Source organism: Drosophila hydei, unplaced genomic scaffold, assembly GCF_003285905.1.
Source record: "Drosophila hydei strain 15085-1641.00,03,60 unplaced genomic scaffold, DhydRS2 tig00008122-arrow-pilon, whole genome shotgun sequence".
In the NCBI taxonomy this organism is placed as follows: Eukaryota; Metazoa; Arthropoda; class Insecta; order Diptera; family Drosophilidae; genus Drosophila; species Drosophila hydei.
In genome coordinates, this window is record NW_022045833.1 from 4,350,504 (window position 1) to 4,374,861 (window position 24,358).

Below are 24,358 nucleotides of genomic sequence, written 5' to 3' on the forward strand. Positions count from 1 at the left end.
ACGAGAACAACTCGCTTGACTGCATGCACAAACAGTAAACAGTAAAATGCTTGCAATTCATCATCAGAAAACGAGACAAAGCAAACAAAGTTGAACGGATGCACAGATGCACAGATGAACAGCCGAACAGATGGTTTTATGAGAGAAAAACCCACTAAACCAATTGCACCAATTATTCATTTTTCCCAGCAAATAGTCTCTAACTGGAGAGAGTGGGGGCGAGATAGTGTTTCATTATTACATATATTATGGCTGATACATCATTGAACATTGATCAAGTCGTTGAGGCAAGCAACTGCTGCTGTCTATATACTAAGCATATTTATTATTTTCAGAATTTTATTAGCTGCATTTCTAAACATTTTCTACAATTTTGCATATAATCTATAAACTTTTAATGTTAGCACTTAGTGCTATGATTTATGGCTCATCAGCTTATGTTAAGTTTATGTTTGTTAAGTTAATGGGTTTCGAATCTCTATCTATTAATAACTAATCTAAAGAGTATTAAAAGCTTAACTTGGTTGTTATTTGAACTATCTATATTCTGAGCAGCCTGAGTGCCTTGTTAATTTAGTTATCTAAGGGGGCTGGCTGTTTGTATTTTTGTATATATTTTTGTAACATTTATTTCTGTTTGCAGTTCAAACCAAACCCCTTTTTCTATTTTTTAGTTGGCTGAGTATATGAGTTTCAGTAAATAAACTAATCTTACACTTGAAAAGAAATTCAAGTATGACAGGAATTAAGATATTTTTACCTTCGATTTGTATCAGTTTCTTTCACTTGTGTTGCTTGAGTATGTGACTGGCCTATTAAGGCAACTTAACTAATGAGAGCTGTAGCTATAGTTGTTATTTCTAATTGGTTGAGTGCTCATCCGGGCTCAGTTGACTGAGTGAGTCGAAGAATTCATTTATAAAACATTAAAAAATACAATAATACTTAAGACTTAAGCTTTAAAGGTCTTCAAAGACGTTTTCTGCTACTGCTTCCACTACTATTACTACTAATACCACTATTACTACTACTAATATTACTACTACAACTATTGCTACTACTGCTACTACTAATAAGGCCACATATATATAATTCAACTGGCTAAACTAAGCTAATAAAAATTGACAAGTAAATTGTATTCCTAAGCCCTATAAACATTTCTAACTAGCTCTATTTATCTTATAGTTTTCCCCGCCCTGCCAGATCTTTTAAAGACCTGCTCAAAATATATTATTTGCTTTAAGTTTCACTTTTAACGTCATCACAGCGCATTTATTTTTCTTGTTTTTGGCAGCTGTTCATCTTGGCCAAGTTTGTAGATCTGTAGACAACATACACATGTCTAAGTTTCATATGTGGAGCTATAATTTTTATTTGCGACGTGTCTGACCAAAATGTGTTTTTTGCACTCGCATTTGGTAAGTTGATTTTGTTATTTTTATTTAATTTTTTTTTTGCATTTTTCATTAAGCTTACCCGCCAATAGATTGCTGGATACTTGCGTCGACATGTTGCGCTGCACTCAATATATCAATACAAATCTTTCTATATGGCTTTTCAGTGCGTTTCTGTTACAAAAATTCGCAGCCTCGCAAATATTGCTTGAGAAACGTAACAAAAAACCAGTTGTGCGTCGAACACGTTTGACAGAAAACTGAAACTGAAAACTCAAGGTGAAAATGCGAATGCACACAATAAATATACTAACATGTATATATATATGTGTGTCTATATATGCTGTCACACGCGGCGTATGCGTAATAAATATTTATGCACTTGGCCAAAACCTGACTGCGACTGCGACGGCGATTGCGATTGCGATTGCGACTTGTTTTAGCTGAGAAATCACAACGCGCACTTCACACTTCAAAAATTTATCAATACCCAAAAAGAAGACAAAAAAAAACATGCTGTTTGCATTGCTATTGGCTGTGTTTAAGAGTCGTGTCAAGTGTGCGACGCTATAGCTCGTCTAATGATACACTTACACACACCATCAAAGGCAGACGCAACATACGCACACATCTCTACATATATATCTATATCTACCAACTGCAGCTCTTGAAAAATGCTCGACTGACTTTCAACTATTATTTTCAAAACAGAATGTGGGGCCAAAGCAGCAGAATATGTGCGCCCTCAGACTCCCACTGACTGTCCTACTGACTGTTTGGTGTTCTGCCACAACAGAGCAAACAATTTGATACAATTTAATTTGATTTGCTTTCTACTTTGAGCTTCAGAGCATCTAACAAAAGTGTATCGATAAAAGGTTATTTATAGTTTTATTAAATTAAAAGGCTCGCTAGAGTTTCAAGCTTTGATAATTTTTTTAATATATATGTATAATATATATATAGCAAGTATTTTGAGCATATAAATATTTTTATTTAAATACCAGGTAAAGCGTTGTTCTCTAGGTTTGGTCTTGTAAGCCTGATTTTTTATGAAAAAGTTTTATGATTTTTTAGGCACTTTTTTATAAACTAAATTTTGAAGCTAAAAAATTGATTTTATAATGAACATTTCTATTAAAAGCAGAAATAGACTTCTCTGAATTCGTAGTATATCGATCAACAGTTGGGTCTAGCTCGCTGTCAGAGTCAAGCGTCAAGAAGTACAAAATCTAGAAACTGGAAACTTGAAACATAATCGTTGACTTTTCCATTTTCAAAAAATCGATAAATATCGATAATATTTTACAAACAAACTCATGCTATTTATAGCTGAAGTCAACAAATTTGAGCTAATGTTAATCATGCGCCTTATGCATATAGAGAATATAGTATAAATCTCTGAGCAGTTGCTGAGCTCAGAACTCTTTTTCCAGCCTTGATTAACAGCTTAACTTGGCCTAATTGAGAGACTAAATTTTATTGTACATTAAATAAAGCATTTCAGTTATTCACTTAAGCTTATTGAGTTATATATTATATATATTATTGCTTTTTAATTTAGTGCAATTTATGATATTCACGTCAACACTTTATCAACTTCAATTTACATTGGAATTTGTGCAAAAAATATTTTGTTAAATTATGTTATCTTGACAGCTCTTGATAATGTACTGTTGAATATTTTTGCTTTTTAGTTATGTTGCAGTAAATTTTAATAAATTAAATTTGGTTTAAATATAGCTGCCTAACCACACGGAACACACTCAAACACACACATACACACACGCGAGTAAATTTAATTAAAAAATGGCAAATAAAAGTTGACTTCGTTTAATTTGGTTTCGTGCAATGGGAAGACGCGGCGCGATGCTGACGCGAATGAGATTTGCAATGTGAATGCTAATGGCTTGACGATGACAGTGACTGACTGACAAACTGACTGGCTGGCTGACTGGCTGACTGGTTGACTATCTGAGTGAGTGACTGTTTTTGTCTCTTGTGCGCGTCGTGACGTTTGGCTAACGACTAAAGGCGCTGTTCAAGCCGCAGCAGCCTTTCGTTCGACACAAGCTGTCAAAAGGAAAGGCGGAAATAGTGCCTGTAAGTAGGCAATGCCTGTCACTGAATAAGCCACACATGGGTCTGTGTCGGTGTGAGTGTGTCTGTGTGTGGCTCTATGAATACATATAAATATCTAGCGCGAGCACAGATCTGTCTCTCTCTCTCTCACCCTCAACTTCTCTTGCTGTCTCTTGCGTTGTCGCAGCGCTTTGTTTCGATTAACATGAGCATTGTTGTTAGTTATATATATAAATATATATATCTTTATCATTAAGCGCAACAGGAGGCGCACAAACAGGACGAACACACTCACATACACACACAACATGGCCAACAATTTCCGTGCTGCTGCAAACGCCGCTGGCATGTCAATAATGTTCAAAATGTAACTGCCATGCCGAAGCCATGTCAGCGCGTGGGCGTGGCAAGCGCCCTAAATGCACCGCAGCCCGCTGTCCTTAAAATTAAAAAAAAAATAACGGCGACCCTTGCTACGTGTGTGCCTGTTGAGGCGTGTGGCAGTCGGGCAGCCGCTGCTCATCCGCATGCTTCAATGGGCGCTCATAGCTTTAACCCCTCACTCTGTCTCTTTCATAGCCTCTCTCTCTCTCTCTCTTTTCAGCGTTCTCTTTAGCACTGCTGCTGTTTTTTTTTTGAGTGTGTGGGTAGCGTAAGCGTTAATAAAATGTACAACATGCTCAGCACACACACACACACACACACGCACACCTTATTAAGCCACATTTTAGCACCCGCAAAAATTGCTGTACGTATACTTAATATTTTTTTTATACAAATGTGGAGCTATTTGTGTGTGCTTGTGCGTGTGCTTGTGTCTCTGTGTGCGTGACGCGCTTAAAGCGTATTTAAATCATAACGAGCTAACCTAACCATAAATAGACATCAAAGCGCTGCAAGGGGGCGTGGCACATGGAATATACTCTGAGCTATTTGCGTGCTGCTCTCACGCTCAGCTGCACTCTTGAGGGCTTCACTGAGCAAAGCCAAAGACAGCAACTTTTCAGCAGGCAGGCGAGCAAAAAATATATTAAAAGAAAAAAAGGTCAATGCGATAGTGAGACGGACGAGCCAACTTCAATTAAATGTCACGCAATGCCACAATTTACGTATAAAGATATTTGCAATTGACAGGCGGGCGAATAGCAGCGAAGCAGCCGTCTAAGAGAAGCTAGAAAGTTTGAATTGCTTCAGGGATTTCTTGACGATAGAATAGCAAAGAAGTGAAAGTTCAATATGAAGACGATGAAAGTGAAGTATAATAATATGAGTTAAAAAAATTATATATAAATTCACATGATATAAAATCTGATTCATTAAAATATTAGATGAATCAAATATATTTTTCTTGCTAATTAGATGAATTCTATTTTAATTCTAATTAGAGGAAAAATATGTTGTAAAACATGATTAATTTTACATAGATCAAATACATTTTTTGGAATAGATTCATTCCAACTAGATGATTCATTTCCTGTAATGATTCATTCCAATTAGATGGAAACTATTCTGTAAAATACGATTTATTCTAATTAGATCTTATAAAATATGACTTATTATAACTAGATTTATCTAGATTTATGCAAATTAATAAAATAAAATAAAGAAATATATATATATATATATATATATATATATATATAATAAATTACTCAAATTAGATTTATTATATATATATTTATAACATTTATTTTCTATACTTATTCCATGCATTCAGCTATCTATCTATAGATTTTACATCGAGATCTAAGCTGTCAAACTGGCGCACCTTGGTTTATTTACACAGCTCTTGAGCTGTGTGCGCAATTAATAGATTTCTAATGAGAGCAGGACTGCAGGATGCAGGATGCAGGATAACTGATGCCAGGATATGGCGCGAGGAGAGAAAAGTAAAGAACACACTCGCTCTTGAGCTGCTTGAGCTGCGAGCTGCGTGTTTGATTAACCGGAAGATAAACACGCAGAGCCACGCAGAGCAGCTGCGGACCACGTCGTCAAGGACCTGCTCCTGACAACTTTATCAACATTATTATTTAATTTGCAGTGGCGAAGATGTACGAGAGCTCAAGATGAATGCAAGGAGCGCTTGGACTGCGTGACCAGCTGGCGCTAATTGTCTGCACACGTGCGTCGTATTATGAGAAATAATGAGATACAGATACAGATACACATACACACAAAGTAACCCGCGCGCACACACACACACAGCGACAACCACACTTTGTTGTGCTGCTGCTGAAAGCAAAACTTTTCAATTTGCAGCCTCGTTTACCTTTTTTTTATGGTTTCGTCAGTTACTTTTTGGTGTTTTTTTTTGTTTTGTTTCGGCTTTCAGTTTTATAATTAGAATTTAGTGCAGGGTTTAGACCAAAATCAAGGGCCAAGCTCGTGGCCGCGTTTTGACGTCAAATTGTGGGAGGTGTGGCACCCGCAACCAGCCCGCCCCAGTTAAAGTCAACCCAAAAGTTGGCCTACTATAAATAGTTGTTCGTTGACTGCAAGTTAAAGCTTTGCGGCATGTCAAGGCACGGCACGCGGCGCTCGCATTGACGCACAAACATGACGAGACATGGTAATAGTTGACCCTCTAAGGGGAATTCTAGTTGCTCTTGTTCTTGGTATTGTTTTTAGGACACGCAATGCTCGCATTGCTCATTTGTTAGCGTATGCACTGGAGGTGTGTTCAGGCAAAAAGAAAAACAATATTGATTTTCCTCAACTAACTTCAGTTAGTTGTACAAATTGTACAAATATTTGTTCTAAGGAACTTAAGTGTTTGGTGCAATACCCAAGAGGGTGCTAAAGCTAATCCTAGTTGGTACATTAAATATTTGGTAAGTCTTACTATTGATAGTAGCTAATAGAATTTAATGCCAAGGCAAGTAGTAAGGTTACCTATCCATAGTTCATCGAAATCGAATATATCGATAATCTATTTAGTTGCTTATCTGTGTAATCGATCATTAATCATAAAGTCTATAGTCTCTAGTAATCGCTAAAGTAAAATAGATTTAAAGCTAATAAACAAGTCGATAATTGATCGCACGATAATCGATAAGTAATAGTTGCGATTGTTTTTAGGAAGCTGATGTAACCCATAGAAGCGAACGCGTGCAGTGATCGATAACAACATCGATCGATCATTGCTATGGACTCCCAGTACCCCAAATTGTTTTTATATAACTTTCAGCTTCGCAGGCTTCGCAATCTTCTGATTCTCTTTCTCCGACTTACCATCGCCCTCTTGTGAGTTGACGCTTTGATTATCATCGGCAGTATTGTCGGTGCTGCCTATGACTGGCCGATTAGCTTGAAGTTTGTTGAAGTATTCGGCAGCAAAGTCAATCAGATCCGGCGGCTGTTCGACCAAATACGAAATAGAGAACTGCAAAAGCACCTCCTTCAACTCATCCGGAACCTGGATGCGTCGACTCGAATCGCTAGACATGTTTGTGCTGAAAAAGGTAAGAGATAGGTATCTATAAAACGTGCCATAGAAATCGTTAGATAAACATCAATCTAAATTGTGATGGATAACTGTGTGCGTCAGAGCAGATATTTCTTTATCTTTTGTTATGGCCTTAAAAATAGATTGATAGATTACACTTTGGCATTGCTAAAAATAATATGCTTTTTCTTTTTTGTTTAAATTATAAGGAATTGTATTTGGGCATTAATTCAGATTTCATTGGAATATACAAAGGTTGATATTTAATGGAAATTGTTGCCCCAACAAGTGTCAAGTGCTGGGCATGGGAACAGCGCTCAAAACAATTTACAACTAATTACAGCAGAGACCTCAACTGACGCTGACATAAACATTATATGCGAATATATATATATATATGTATATATATATGTACATGCATATATTCTAGAGTAATCTAGTGCCTCTCCTCTGCTTTAAACAGCGCCTCTTTATGCCCATTTGTGTAATTTGTCACGCGTGAGTCTGACCTCGAGCTAGTTGAGTGGCCCCTCGCTGCGCCCATGGGTCATTTATATTTTTATTTTCATTTTCATTTTGTTTTTGTATTTGTTTTTTGTGTTTTTTATTACTTTTTGACTATCCACGGAAGTACAATACAATTCCCAATTCAACACCTCTCATCAACAGCCATACAAATGTAAACAACTGCAGCAACAAGAACAACAACAACAGCAGCAGCAACAGCTACAACAGCTACAACAACTACAACAACTACAAACATTACCATAACTTTAGTTCATTCGTTTGTTGTCCGCGTCATCGAATGGCGCGTGATTCAACGTTGCACAATTTATTTTTCGTTGTTTTCTTCTTCTTGTTTATTAAATATATATATATATATATATATATATATATATACCTGTAAATTCACAAATATATTTTTCAGATTTGTCGCCGGCTTGTTGCGTTCGTAGAAAACGTAGAACGTGAGCTTCATGTTAATTATGCGACTGCAGCGATGCCACGAAATTTTATATACAAAAAATATATTTACATGTATGTGTAACTATATAGTAGTTCATATACGTTTGCATAATGGGAGAATAATCCACTTGGTGTACTCTTTAAATACTTTAGCTATAGGTATTCAATTTAAGATCTTTTCTGAATGTACTCCATTTCTTCCCATCTAACTTATCTTTACTACTATTATTATACGGTGATTACTATTACGGGGATTGTCATTATCATCAGTATTATCATTATCATTGTCATTATTATTGTACATATTAATTAATTAATATTATTATCATTGTCATAAGCATTTGTATTGTCATTGTCATTGTCATTAGCATTAGCATTAGCATTAGCATTAGCATTAGCATTAGCATTAGCATTAGCATTAGCATTAGCATTAGCATTAGCATTAGCATTAGCATTAGCATAAGCATAAGCTTATGCTTAGTATTATTATTATGCTAACATTAGCATTATTATGATCTTCATCAATATTATAAATATACAAATTATCGTTAACATTCTTAGTTACATTGTCATTTGCATTGTCATTGTCATGGCATTTTCAGTATAATTCTCATTTAAATTATATTCACTATCCTTTCTATTCGTACTCTATGTTCTTCAGCCATTTCCTTATTCCACATCTAAATTTGCCTCAACTTCAAGATTCACAGCAACAAATTCGTAATTCAATATCCCTTGAAGCCAACTCAACTATTTACCAAACACCTCTCTAATTATTTAACATTATTAGTTCATTTAATTACCCAGCGATTTGCAGTGCAATTAATTGTGTTTTAGATTATATTAATATAGTTATATTGGTCACAAGCTGCAGAGGAGGTCTTCGTGCTCTGCACTTGCTCTGTAAATGCTTCAAATAATTTCGAATTTCTCAGAAAGCTAGCTGCCCCCAACTCGACCCCCCTCTCTGTGCTTCTGTGTCTCTGCCTCCCTCTCTCTTAGCCTCTACGATTACTTAATCGCATTATCTGCTATTTCTGCACGAACGCAACATTAAATACTTAAAAAGTTTTTTGTCAAGAAATGGAAAACAAAGCAATTTACGTATTACTGTTATGCATGAGGGCGCGTGGGGGCGTGGCTGGTAAGATAGCTAACCAGCTAGCGAGCTAACTGGTTGGATGAATATTTGTTGCAGCACTTAGTGCAGAACATGGCCAGAAGCATTTAACTGTCAAGTGGCAATTGGCAATTGACAATTGACAATTTGCAGTTGGCAGTTGCTAAATGGGCTAAAGGCAAACACGACAGCAAAAAACCCTACAGGAGATTGGGAGGAAGGTGCCAGGCGGCAGCATTTATTAGTTTGTAATTTTGATTTTAATATTTATTTATTCGTCGCTTTCTGGCCGCAGGCCAAGTTGAATATTAATGAACTTAATTGAAAAAGTTCGGCTCAAAAACACAAACTGTGTAGGTATATGCCGAGGGAGGGTGTGTGTGCCTCTGTTGATTCGCAGTAAACAGGCAGCAAATGCAACAACAACAACAACAACAACAACTTGTGCTGCTGTTGCTCCTGTGCCTGCCTCGACAGCCGAGCCAAAAATTAATTTCAAAATTACGACAAATAAAATGTTGCGGGCAACTTTTCAACATCTAAACGAGTAGCAGCAGGAGAACAAAAGGGCAGTGGAAATGGAAAGGGACATGTGGGTGGGGTTGGCGGCGCGGCCAGGGCAGAGCTGCACCCACACAACAATAACTGTATCTCAATGCGCAATTTACATAATTACGCATATTTGGCTCAAACTTATAAATATTTATTTCAGCTAGAGCTTTTCAATGAACTTCACGCTGGAATCCAAAGGCAACGTTTGCCGAGGGCAGAGTAAGGCGGGCGCTGTTCGTGGCAACAATGAGTGCAAAATATATGTTGACTTGAGTAGCAGCGACTATGTGGCATGCACTCGAAACTTGTGCTAAAAGTATTTGTGTAAGATTCAGGCAAACTACACGAAGCGATTTAAGTTGTGTGAATGGGAACATGGAAGTAGCTCAAAAAATTATAATAAAAGAAAAACCAACGCAAATTAATATATATTAAATATTATATTTGCCAAATTGAAATGTAAATTGAACTATTCATAGAAGTTTCTTGCTTTTACGTAACTCGAAAAGAATGTATTTCCCAATAGCTGAGCTGCACACACCTGTCAGACAAATGAATCAACTGCGTCAACGTGATTTTATCAATAGGCGCAGCAAGATAATGCGAAAAAAGCAAATAAAATAGAAACAAGAATGAAAATAAAATAAAAACTATTGGCGACTGGGCGAGTTGTTTGTTGCTATTGGCTTCGACGAGGCGTCCAATTAGTGGGTCAAGGTGGTTTACTCGGAGACTACGCAATGCACTGCATAAATAAATTATGTGCTTTCAAAGCAACAGCTTAAAATAGCGCAGAAGTAAACGATAGACTGCATGAGCAGACAGACGGACAGACGAACGAGTTGCACTTTGGCATGAAATCGAGTTAAGCGGCTTCAGCTGCATGCGGGCACGCACCAGCCAACACAACAGAACAGAACAGAGAAGGTCCTTGCTGTTAGTACCATAGACAAACAGCAGCAGCAGTAGCAGTAGCACGGACTGTCTGCTAGAACCAACAGAAAGAAACTTAAGCCATGCTCATTTCCTTACAATTTCCGTTGTTAGTTCCGCAGTGCGAGTAGAACAGCGTGAGAGATGCAAAAATGCAGCATCGAGTGTGGCTGGCAAATTGCATTTGTGTAGGGGGACGGGGCGTATGCGCAATGTCACCAACTGCAATTTCAGCTGCAGACAAATTGTCAAATCTGCCAACGGTAGAGGTCAGCGCAGCCAGCTTGTGCGCTGTTTTTTTTTTTTTTTTTTTGACCCTCTTTTTGCTTTAGAATGAGAAGGCTTTAAACACAGTTTGACTAAAGCTTGCCAAGTTTTTACACAACATTCAGTTAAGATAGAATATAAGGTGAATGGTAAATGCTCTATAGAGCATATTAACATAATTATTGTTATGGAAATTAATAATAAATAAAATAATAAAAATACAAAAAATTATAAATAAATAAAAAAAATAAGGTGAATGTTAAATGCTCTATAGAGCATATTAACATAATTATTGTTATAGAAATTAATATATACATAATTGAATAGATAAAGTTCGATGAAAGATGAAGTTCGATAAATTTAAATTCAACTTAGTGTTGCGTAGATTAAAGTCTCTGAAAATTTTTCTTAAATTCATTTATTTGGTCTTTAATATAGATTCTCATAACGCTTCCGTTCCTAATGTAGCCTAGCGAATGGTTGTTTATGAAATCTATGAAATCTCTTCTAGACTCATCGAGTGACGTTACTCCTTGAATCACTCCTCTCTCTCTCTCCCTTTTCTCTCTGCCTTAGCTTTTGTTATCATCACGCCCACTTTCCTCCTTTTAAGGTACTCGTCTGGTTTTCCTTCTTCTCTTCTCTCCTCAATTTTCTCTATGAAATCTCTTCTAGACTCATCGAGTGACATTACTCCTCTCTCTCTTTCTAAGTCTATTACTTATTTTCGTGGCTGTCCCTCCTTCTCTCTGTCTTAGCTTTTGTTATCATCACGCCCAGTTTTCACCTTTTAAGGTACTCGTCTGGTTTTCCTTCATCTCTTTTCTATACTTTTCATTTTTCTGTTCTTCATCTACTTTCGTTTCTATTCCGGCTTAAGTCTCTCTATAGTTCCGCCTCGAAACTCTACTCAAGTCTCTCGTCTTTCTTGGTATAGTCTCTCCTCAAGTCTAGTCTGTCGCGTCGCCTGAAGCCACGCCTCTAATCTAAGCTCTATATACCTAATCAGCAGCCTGCTTCTGTCTAGACTCTTAATTTGTAACGCCCTTTTAAAGTATGTTGTTTTTCACATTTTTATTTATGTTCAACCACTTACAGCCCCTGACAATATCTTTAGCTGTAAATCTAAAAGTTTTCACTTAAATAAAGTAAAAGTTTTCTGCTCGCAAATCAGTTTAAGCAATTTCGCTAATGTTATGCACGCTGCGTCCTGCTGAGTTGTTGCCACATGCCACATGCCACACACACGTATAAGCACTCGCACCCACACCCCTAGATGGGGCCAGTTATTTTAGCAAGTCACGTTTTGTGGGCTGAAGTACGCATACGGTTCAGTAGCTTTGGTTATGCTCATCATCCCTTAGAGCGACGATGATCGCGTTTTAGCTCAGCTCGTTGCAGTGTTTTTATGGAATTAGCCAACTTAATTTGGCCGTTTTTGTCGCCATTGCCAGAGTAAGCCACACTCCCACTGCTCACCTGTCCAGGTGGTTGCTTGATGTGCGCGTAAAATGATTATGGTCTACGTGTAGCTGACGACAACAGCTGGCAACGCCTTGCCATATACTCTGACCTCCAACAGAAGCGGACAGATTGGGCTACAGGTGCCACGTACAGGTAGCTGCTCTCGCACTTATTACTCAGCTTGATTCACATTAATCAGCACTTGCTTTCACATACATTTGTGCGCTTCGAAGAGTCAGAGCGTGTGTCGCAGCCACTGTTCCCTCAGCTTAAGTTGAGTTCTTCATAGTCGCAGCTCGAGCAGCATTAGAGAGAAAATTCAGTTTAAGTTGAGCTGTAATTGAATTTGAAACTTGTCGCAAATGCAATTCACATGCGTCCTTCCAGCTCAAATTTTGAACAGAATAAAGAGCTGCCGTCTGCAGATACTTTAGATGGATAATTTAAATAGTGAAATTCCAATTGGCGTCATATCGTTCTCTTAGCTGACAACTTAAGCCGGATATAACTCGCTTGGCCTTTGAAGAGCTGCTGTCAAGGCAAGAGCTGCAGGGTGAGCACAGCGACAGGTATTCAAGAGCTTCTATCTTTAGTATATTATAAATTTCATATCTATAGATTGAATATGAACAGCATTATTGCCTTCTTATCTTACAGCCTTGAAAAGGAAGGAAAACATATTGAGAGAACTAGTCAAGCTTCACTAGCAACAAAAAAGCATTTATCTAATATATAGCCAAGTTCGTGCTGAGCCAAGTTTTCGCTTAGCCAAATTCTCGCCTAGGGATATCAAAGTAATTTTCTATTACTCTTTCCTTTTGAGCTTCCAAATCACTGCCTAATTTAAGCTAGAAGAACTGTGAACGGAGCAATAAATACGAATTTATTTGCAGTCTACACACATGTTGGCAAACCACACTGAGTGTGGTGTGGGTGTGGGTGTGCGTGTGTGTGTCCGTGTGTGTGTGCATTTGTCTGACCTTGAGAGCATTTCATTGTCGTCTCGCATAACGCAAATTGAAATCTATGCGAACTGAACTCGAGGACATGCCACAGGCAACGACAGCATCAACAGATGCCATACGAACAGGGGAAACAGAAGAAGAAGAAGAAACAGAAAAAGCAAGAGCAGTCTCTTCCAGGTAAGGCAGGTAAGTATCTAACAGTAAATGACAGCAGCTATCAAATTACGTCAACAGCAAAAATTGAGAACACCTGTGCCCAAGTTTTAAGTGACTTCATAATGCCGGCCACACTCCCGATAATTAGTCAAAGTGGACAGCAAATGGCAACAGTTGTGGCCGGAATCTCCGCTCTGCCTCTGTGTCCGCCCCACCGTCTGTCTAATTAGTATGTCCAGCGCATATGCCACTGTCATTGGTACCCGGCAACAGCCGGTTCCGCCCACAACACGCCCCCAACTTGACCTCCCGCTCAAGTGTGTTGGCTTTTCAAATTGGGTCAAGTGTTAATATGGGCGGGGCAAAATCAATTCCGCATAAATAAAATGCATGAACATGGACATGAACGTGGACATGGATGTGGACGTGGACGTGCAACGGAAAGGCTGAAGGCCAGGACAACTAACTCAAGTGCAATGATACGAGCAGCTTGCTGATGGCCAGCAAAGAGCCATAAATATATCACAGAGCTACATAAAATCGATGGTTAAAACCAAATGCATTGCACTGAATATGTAATGTGTTTTAATTTGAAGTTTATATTCAACAAATGTAGCTCAAGTTTTTGGAAAAAACGTCTCAGCTCGGCTCTGATCAGGCCGACGATGAGGTGAAGAAAGGTAAGTTTCTGAGACAGTTTTTTAGTTCTAAAGAGATCGATGATGGCTTGAAGGGCAGAGGGAGAGGGAGAGCGAGAGAGAGAGAGAGAGAGAGAGAGAGAGAGAAATTGAGAGATTGAGAGATTGAAATTGAGAGATTGAACGCGATGGAGAGGTAGAGTAAGAGGTAGAGTAAGAGGTAGAGTAAGAGATAGAGACAGAGCTGCAGCGAAAGTGAAATTGAATGAGAGATAGAGAGGGAAGTAGAGAAAGATGCAGCGAGAGTGATAAGGATAGAAAAACAGAAAGAGGGCAAGATACGAAGATAGAAAGAGAGGGAGAAATATAGAGCTATAAATAGAAATACAGATACAGAAAGATAAACAAAGAGAGCAAGAGAGAGGGAGGGGTTTGATGTAGTTAGACAAAAACTTGCATCTAATCTCCACAGATAGAAATCGTCAAAATAAGTCACATATATGAAGAAGAAGATAAATCCTATTATTAAATAAATATTTATTTCCACACCTTGTGTTTTTTACTTAAAGTACTCTACTTTATGCCGTTTAATTATGATTTTTGATTAGAAAATATTTTACGGTCGCTTTTCCAATTACCATGACGTTTACAATTTGCAGTTAAGTGCAAAGCAAATCGATTGAAAATGGCTGGAAAATGAATATGACCAGTTGGCAAATGCAGATTTTCAATTGGCACAACACCTGGCCAAAAGCAACAACAACAACAAGAACAACAACAACAACAGCAACTAACTGCCATTTGATGGCCAGACAAACAACAAAAGCAAAGCAGTACATAAATAAATATTCCCACTGGGCAGCATTTGAATAGCTGGCTGCTGCTGTTATTGTTGTTGCTGTGGCTTTGGCTGTGGCCGTTGCCCACCTAAAAAGTTGGCCCGCATTTTGGCCATAAACGTTGTGAGCCGCAAAGTTTGTGGCAGCCCAAAAATGCATAATTAAAATTTGATTTTCATTGCATTTGAGCAGCATGCAAACAAAATATTTTAATATGCTGCATAGAAGCCACTAAAATAGCCAATTTATGTGCTACTCAAAACTGTTTTCCACCTCTGGCCATAAAAAAAAACAACTAAATTTATTAAATTTTAAAAGGGACTAAAATATTTATTAATTGATATAAATAATATATATATTTCTGGAGAAGATCTTGCTTGCCAGCTACTTTATCCGCATGTTAAATATTAGTTATACACATAAAAGGACAAACTAAATTTACCTGAAAGCCAAATGAATAAAGAATTCAATTCATTCTCAATCAAATTCCTTGGCTTATAGTGCGTTAACAAGTTGAACGCTGCTTTATCCTGATGTTAAATATACGGCATAGCTGACAGCTTGCATAGCAAATGACTTTTATTAACAGAGCTCGCCGCTTATAGCTTAAGTGCTGCCAAGCTATCAACTACGCCTTGATATAATATGTCTACAAAATATAAATTTACTCTCAAGATAAATCTTGCTGAAAGTCAAGTGAATAATGAATTCATAAATTCTCAATCAAAATTCATTTTTCAACAGGGCTTTCAATGTATTCACTGACATTTAGTTTAATGTATTTTCAAATACATGTGCCCAGCTAGCTGTCCTGCTTTTCTTCCGTTTTAAGAAAACGCCGTACAGTTTTGCATTCAGTTTTTTCCGGTCAATGCATCAAAGTGGCAGACAGCAAAAAAAAAAGGAAAAAAAAGCGAAGAGAAGAGAATATGAATCCGCTTTTGCCCTGCGACAAGCACTTAATTTTCCGCAAGTCAAGCAAAAAGTCGTCCTTAGTGCTGCGTGGTGGATGGCCTTACATACAGCTCAACCATAAAGCCGCCACGCTAAAACACGCGTCCCGCTCATTGTGACAAGAAAAATTACACAGACGCACACGGACACATACGAATATATGCCACCCACACTCATGCGAGGCATCAAAGCAATTTCGAGGCATACTTCAGGGCGGCCGAGCCAAAAGCTGAGAAGATGGAGAGAAACCCAAAAACCAGAACCAGCACGAGGCGATATGTAGACGACGAGCACACGGCAACAACGAGCAGCGCAACAACCGTAAATGTCAGAGCTAACACACACGCACATACATATATGGGCGCACATATGTGCATGGAAGCTTAATAAAAAATATAAAAAGAAGTAAACGAACGAGTCCCGCGAGTCTTTGGCGCAAATTTCAGTTCGTCACGCAACTTTAATGGCAAAATGCTTATTTGTTTTTGCATTGTGTGTGCATAAGTGAGTACCTGTATATGTATATGTATATATATATACGTGTATTCAAGGTGTGTATGCTGGCCCTTTTAGCCTCAACGGTGTTAAAGTAAAAAGGTTATCAGCTTGAAATGCTTCGTCAAAATACGACGCGTGGGTATTGATTTATTAACAGCAACGAGTAGCGAGTGACATCAGGGGTTAACGAGTAAGGGATATGAGTAGAAGAAATTAAATCAAGGATTAGGAAGTTGGGTGAAAGCAAGTAGAAAGCAGTTGAGAGTACCTAAGGAAGAATAAAGAGTATCAAGAAGTTCCTGAAAAAACCGAGAGTAATTAGACAAGGAAACAGTGGAGAGTAGCTAAAAGGGATATGAAATAAAAATAAGGCATTTGAAAGAGCGAGTTAAGTCACCAGCGAGTAGCGAGTAGAAAGAAACGAGTAGAGAAGGCCTCATATCGCACAGAAGTTAAAATGTAAGGAGACATGCTGAGGGAGCTCAAAGCGAGTTAAGTGTAGCGAGTAAAGTTTTAAACTAAAAAAAGTTGCAACAAGATCAGTCAAGTAGCGAGAGCCAAGCCACAAGTAACGAATTTCTAACAGATTCCGATTGGAATTAGATAGACAAAGTTAAGTAAAAGTAATTAATTACCAAGCAGCGAATATAACGAGAAGATATTCAGAACAGCACGAATTGTGTGCCACGGCAAGTACAGTGAGGCGCAGCTACTACTGATTCAAATGGCATTAACACATAGCTCCTGCCTAAAGGCTGACTCGGAGCACGTGCAGCAAGTAAGTAAAATATACGTAGGTATATCAACTGGAAAGGCAGTCGAGCTGACATTTGGTAAGGGCGCATTTAAAGCTGTTGCCGTCAAATGGAATTTCTAAGGCAGACAGTGAAATTCGCTGTCAGAAATTGGGCTTGTCGCGGGGATGGGCGGAGTCGGGACGTCCAATGACTTGTGTTTATATCACATTTCGTTGCCAATTCAACGCAATTTGTTGGCATTCGGGTTTTTTGATTGCGTGCCACGGCGACGGCGATGAAGACAACGACTTGTCAGTTAACCCTTGAAGTTAACTCTGCTATCCTACAAACAGAACCAACCAACCCAGCCACCCACTTGGCCTTTGTCTTTGCCTTTGATTCAATTATTTTATAATCTATTGGATTTGTTCTTGCGCACATAAGATTTAAAATCGTTTTGCAATATTCCAAGGCATTGGCATTTGCATTTCGCTGCTTTTATTTTTATAGCATGCATAAAATTGTCTAGCAAGTGAAATTGATTTCAGTTCCAATGTCAAGTGGATAAAAAAGTTTTTTATGCAAACCTGAAGCAGAGCAAAAATAAGAAAATTAAATTTAGCGAAGGATTATGTTCTCGTTAGCTTGAAAATATCAAGCTTTTCTTTTGAAAGTAGTTAAAAGTTATTTGAAGCAAAAAAGATAATCCGATAACTAACTAAAATCTTATTTGAACTTATTAAAATATTCTCAAAAGGAAGTTTAGTCTATTCAAATAAAACTTCCCTCGCTTGTTTATTAAATATTGATAGAGAAATTGCACGCAAATATATTCGATCCTTAATACTAATATTTAGGCTAGAGCAAACGACATTTTGTTATCGTTAGCTATGCATTTAACAGAAGTTGAAACGAATTGGCATAAACTAGAAATGGGAACTAAATTGCAAGGGCCCATTTTTATTTCTTCTATCGATAACAATAGCGCAAGCTAACAAAGCTTTGCTATCGATAACAATAGTTCGAGTTAACAAAGGCTTTGTATCGATAGCTTCGAATCCAATTAGCACTGATTGAAATATTGATAAGGAAGACTTCAGGATTTCCTGACTTTTCATTTAATATATAGAAAATAAGTAGAAAACGCATTTCATATAATGCATATCTCCAGCCGGACATTCGCTCTGCAACAACTATCTAGTTTATGCCATTAAATGCAAGTTTGTGCTACAGTTTTTGCTCCCCGCATTCCACCGATAAATCTCGCACTTAATGTGCCTGACCTTAGCAAAAAAAAAGAAAAAGTTGCAAAGTTAAAGCTTTTAAAACGAATCCTTGAAACAGAAAGCCAGACAATGAAGCCCAGCAGCAGTGCTGGACTTGAACTCGCCTGGAGCTGGGTCGTGGCTGTGCTCTGAACCGCGTATTAGCCAAGGCAGAAGCTAGAAGCTAAGGCTGAAGCTGTAAATAAATAGACGGCTTCAAATATGCAAAAGTGCCTACGCACAAAATTTTCATAAAACTGTTTGCCTAGTGGATGAAGATGATGATAATGATAATGATAATGATGATGATGATGAGAATAATAATGAGAATGATGATGCTGCTGTTGCTGATGGAATGACAAACTGGCTGGCCAAATGATTTGGTGCTCATTAGCGTTAAATTAGAGCGCAATTACGACCCAAAGGCAGCTGCTTTTTAAAGCCAAAAGCGAAATACCCACACACACCCGCACACCCACACAGATACACAGACAACAACATTTACATAAAAGCTACTGTGCCGTCGTGTGTATCTATGTAGCTCGTTGTGTCTATCTATTCAGCTAAGTACAAGTACATCTACGGCGATTATGTGCTGTAACAAAACGTTTAGCTACATGACGCACTTGTTGTTGTAATTGTTATCGCTGCTGTTGTTGCTGCTGCTGCTGCTGCTGCTGCTATTCTAGTTGTTGTTGCGCTTAATTTAAAACCGACTTTTTGGGTAAATTCGCTGCGCGTGGCTGCCAAGCGGCGCGTGCAAAGCGCAAACAAGCCGCACAACAACAACCAACCAAAGTAACAAGATATAAAATAAGACAGCTAACGTGGTTGTTGTTATTTTTTTTTTTTTTTTGGTAATTAACAGGCTGGCAATTGGGCTCAGATAATAGCAGGGCAGAAACAAGAAGCATAAGACATTCAGATTGCGCTAAGACATTGCATGACAGTCAGTCGATAAATGGCAGGAAGAGCTATATATATAATAGATATATAAATATATGTACACTGACGAGCAAAACTGTAACACATGTTCAATGTTCTCACTTCAACGGTCTGTATTATCTTTTATACTTTATGCATGATTATGATCATAGTCTTGTTTTGTTAGTGAAATATTTGGCTCTTTTATTTATAAATTTGAAGACATTTGATTAGCGATAAGAGAAATACAATAGCAAAGAGTAAAAAAAGTCAAATGTTACAGTTTTGCACTCGCAGAGCAAAACCTATTTACTTTTGTTTCAAAGCTTTTTTTACCATTAAAACTTATTTGTTTTTGTTTAAATCGATAAACCTTGATCATTTTAAGTCAATTTGCAAAATAATTATGATGGCTGATGAAAAGAAAAAGGAAATAATCGAATTATTGATAGGGGCGAATCCGTTAGGAAAGTGGCTAATAAATTTGGTGTTAGCCACATGACTGTGCAGTGTTAAAAACAAAAACAGTTCAGAAAACATTAAAATCAATAAAGGAGGCCGACCGCGACTTTTAAGCCAACGTGACACGCGCCACTTGGCTAACTTAGTTACAGGCAATCGCGACTTTACGCCAATAACAGCTGCTAATGTGTTAAATTTAAATGCCAGTGAGTGGACAGTCCGTCGCAGTCTCGGCAGATTGGGGCTTAAGGCCAATGAAAGAAAAAAAAAACCATTTCTAGCTAAAAGGCACATTAGTTTGCGTAGAAACTTTGCTATAATGCATGAAAATTGGGATCTAGCTTATTGGCATGCCATAAGTTACAAATAAAAAGCTTAAACAATGCTACAAAAATTTTTTTCAAGTTTATTTGGTCAGACGAAACTAAAATTAATCGTTTTGAGTCAGACAGACGACGTGGTATTGGACTAGGAATCCCACAGTCCAATCGGCAAATACAGTGCGGTGCACGGTGGCGGGTCCATAATGGTTTGGGGCTGTATTTGTACAAATGGAGTTGGGCCCTTAGTGTTAATTGATGGTATAATGCGTAAGGAGCAATACCTAAAAATTTTTCAAGAAAATTTGGGAGGAGTCATTGGCAACATGGGTCTGGCTGTTGAAAATTGCATTTTTCAGCAAGACAATGACCCAAAGCACACATCCCATTTGGCGAAAAATTGGTTATTGAACCAAAAGTCTCAAACTATGAAGTGGCCACCGCAATCTCCAGACATGAATCCCATAGAAAATGTATGGAGCCATCTGAAATCGCAGCTTGCGAAATATGCGGCCCCTCCAAATGGCAGGATGGAGTTATGAGAGAGAACGAAGGACGTTTGGTACTCGATTCCACCTGAAATGGTGCGACGCTACACGCAAAGTATGCCAAACCGTATAAACAACCTCAAAAAATCAAAAGGGCTGTGGACCCGTTATTAAAAAAAATTTAATAAAAATATTTGTTTAAAAATATTTGCAGTGCAAAACTGTAACATTTGACTTTTTTTACTCTTTGCTATTGTATTTCTCTTATTGCTAATCAAATGTCTTCAAATTTATAAATAAAAGAGCCAAATATTTCACTAACAAAACAAGACTATGATCATAATCATGCATAAAGTATAAAAGATAATACAGACCGTTGAAGTGAGAACATTGAACATGTGTTACAGTTTTGCTCGTCAGTGTATGTAAGTGTATGTATATGTATTTGAGTGTGTGTGTGTGTGAGTTGGCGTGTGTTAGCGCGCTGATAATTAAAAGTGTTTTGTTCTGTCATTAACAAGGCTGGCAAGCAACAAACGCAATAACAACAGCAACACAGTCATAAATATGAAGTGAATTTCAAAAGAGAGAGAGGGAGAGCGCGCAAGGAGTCCGAGTGAGACAGCAAATGCAGTTACACACCTACACACACACACACACGTACGCAAGCAATTAATATAGCATACATTTGTGCGCGCATTATTTGCTGCCAGTTGCAAATAGCGCAAAGGCCACAAATATGCATGCACACACACACACACACGCACACTCAGCTGTATTGGCATTTGCAGGCAGGTTCTGTTTTTAGCCAATTAGCCTAAATTGGTATAGCTTGCATATATTGACTATTCATAGCAGACGCAATTGCAAGCAGCTGCAACTAAGCTCGTAGAACGGGCCAGAGCATTTAAAATAGAGTGTCGTATGTAACTGTTGCACATGTATGCAGCTATGGGGCAAGGCTCTATTGCATGCAAATATGAAAAATATAACAAATTAAAGACTGCATTTTAACTGAAAATGTTTTCGAATCATATCGTTTACATCGTTAGCATCATGTATAATATTATTATTTATATTTATAAATAAATTATTAACATAATTAAGATTGACATTAAGACCATTATAATATTATAAATATGATCATTACAACAACTCAGCATTATAGCCGCATAATAGAAGAAATAAAATATATTGAATAGAAATAAAATATATTAAATCCTAAATTTTGTTACAAAATACTAAGTAATTTCGTTTTTTTAGTGCAATTCAAACCCGATTTTATTTATTTTATAAAACATTTTATGATATGATGTATTCTCCATTTTTCTCTAATACCTTTTGCCATCTTTCGGGCAAGAGATTGATTCCACGCTCATATAGAACGAAATTCTCATTTGTGTACGATTTCGTTTATATTCAGTTATTCAGCTAGTCAGTTGCATTATTAAATAGAGCTTTAAAATTAAATTTTAGCCTAGTTAAGAGCCTTGAAGCATGGCCAAGGCATAAATGCAAATATGTTAAGTCGCGTTCCTTTAGAGCCGTAAAAAGTCATTTATAATTTGCTTATAAACTGGGTCGAGGCATTGCTAAAAATGAAAATAAAAATAAAAATAAAGTGGAAAATGGATAATTATGCAAAATGCCAGCTGGCAATTGCCTTCGTCTTGGGCCAAAACAAATGCAAAATGGCCGACGTGCGCGAAAACAATAGAGACACACACACGCACACACACAGACACACACAGGGAGACGGGCAAGCAGCCATTTCCTTTTTGCATGTGGGTTAATGTGCAAAATGTGCTAAACAAGCCGCAAAATGTATAAAACAAAAATTAAATTTTCATTTGTTATGCAAAGCATTTGGTTGCTGCTGTTGTTGTTGACGTTACTTTGGCATTTTGCGGTATATTTATGCAAATGACTCGAACGACAAATGCAACTGCATTGGAAATCACTTAACATGTCCCACAGCCAGGCCAGAGTGCCTCACAACGTTGGTCAAGCCCCATTAATGTCAGAGGCATATGATGACACATGAAGTTCTGTCTGCCAGTATGAGTGAGTGTGTGCGTGTGTGTGTGAGTTCAGGAAGTGTGCCCAAGGCTGACGTCAAGTGTAGCTCTGTGTCTGTGTGTGTGTGTGTCCTGTGGCTGTCGTAGCTCAAGTGTAGGCAAGAACTGCATTTGAATTTGCACTTCACATTAGCTGCTTTTGGCTAGCGCAACTGAATAAACAGTAAATATAGATCTACACACACACACACACATATATGTTGATATATGCTGATATATGGTAACACACACTTGAGCTTAAATATATGCACAGAACAGTCTGTGTCAAGCGCCGCTCTCTGGCTGCCCCTGCAATCAATTCACCCACATTCTAAACTGTGCCAAGTCGTAAAGATATCGCATGCTATGTTAGCTGTCACAACTACAACAACAACAACAGCAATGAAAACAACACACTCGAGTGACATTTGGCCAGAGCGATAAATAAAAGTAAAGGCCATTTTACACGACAAACACTCGCCGTATGCATATTTAAATATTCAAATTTTAACAAAAATTGTCGCACTTATTTTTGCACAGAACAAAAGCAAGAAAGGCACACACAAACATATATATATATATATATATATATATATATATATATATAATATTTATCATATATGATAGATATATATAAATATATAAGTGGTTCTGCGGTTATGGCCACTTAACCCACAGCATGAAACCCACTTAGACAATTGCCAAACAAATGGCCAATAATTTGTCTATATCTACATGAAAAAAAATCAAGAATTAATTACATCATTTAAAATAGATATTTCAAAAATCTATCGCTCAATTAATATAGCCAAGCGAAAATATTTCGACATTTGCTTTTGTGTTTGGTTCATTCATTTATAATAATTGCTTATTTGCAATCGAACAACAAAGTAAATCAAATTCAATTGTATTTATTGTGCACTATGAATGGCGGCTGAATTAAATAGAATTTATTTTAACATTATACATTACTAAAGTTAATTAAAGCACCAGAAATAAAATAAATATTTGTTAGTAAATAATAAAGCAACTTTGACGTTTGTTTAATTATGTTAAATTGTCTGCTTTTCCATTCATAAATTTATTTATCTTTTTTTTCTGACAGGTGCAGCGCAGTCAACCTCAGCTGCTATTCTATGTGATATCGATAACTTATCGATAGTCAAATTTAAGGGAAAAATTGTACTTCTTTAAAACTGCCCAAAATGAAAAGGATTTAAGCTTTCGTTTTTGGGCAGTTTGATTTTCGATCGATAACATATCGATTGTTTTATTTCTAAATTGGCTTTATTTTTTAACAATTACTTCAAGTTTTGCTGGTAATTTCTCGATAGCTCAACTTGTAGCAACTTCTTTAAAGAAGCGCAGCTAACTTTAGTTTGGTAACCCCCTTAACGCTTATCGATAACTCTACTCTATTGCATCACAAAGCGCAACTACAAGTTGATTGCACTCATAACATGTAAAGAACGTTCAATTTATGCACATGGCAAATGCATTAAGCTAAAGTTCAAGTGAAGTCTATAAACTTTGATTATATATCACCCAATGTACAGTTATGTCGTCAGATCAAATTGGGTTAGGCCAAAGGGCCATTGCAAAGGGCAAATATCTACATGTTGCGCTTTTTGTAGTGCGCATCAAAGTGCATATGCAAGTTTTCGCTTAATATGTAAGTGAGGGAGTGTGCTCTGTGTGTGTGTGTGTGTGTAAATGCCATGTGCACACGCATGAACCCTCGCACACACACAGACAGAAAGAAGGATACGCAGCATATGCGGCCATAAATAAACAGAAGTTGCCGCTATCGCTCCCATTTCCTACGGATT

The 24,358-nt window shown here is 37.5% G+C and overlaps 1 protein-coding gene across 5 annotated transcripts in view; it reads right to left on the reverse strand.

Moving 5' to 3' along the window:
* LOC111593940 (cAMP-dependent protein kinase type II regulatory subunit) overlaps positions 1–24,358 on the reverse strand; it is a 41,158-nt gene that overhangs the window by 5,711 nt on the left and 11,089 nt on the right. For 4 of the 5 annotated variants that reach the window (XM_023307025.2, XM_023307027.2, XM_023307026.2 and 1 more), the window contains exon 3: positions 6,711–6,931. In XM_023307025.2, the coding sequence (XP_023162793.1) occupies positions 6,711–6,924 (214 nt within the window). In that variant the 5' untranslated portion in view covers positions 6,925–6,931. Of the gene's footprint in view, positions 1–1,476; positions 1,659–6,710; positions 6,932–24,358 lie in introns of those variants that run through there. The other variant, XM_023307029.2, reaches the window with a different exon arrangement.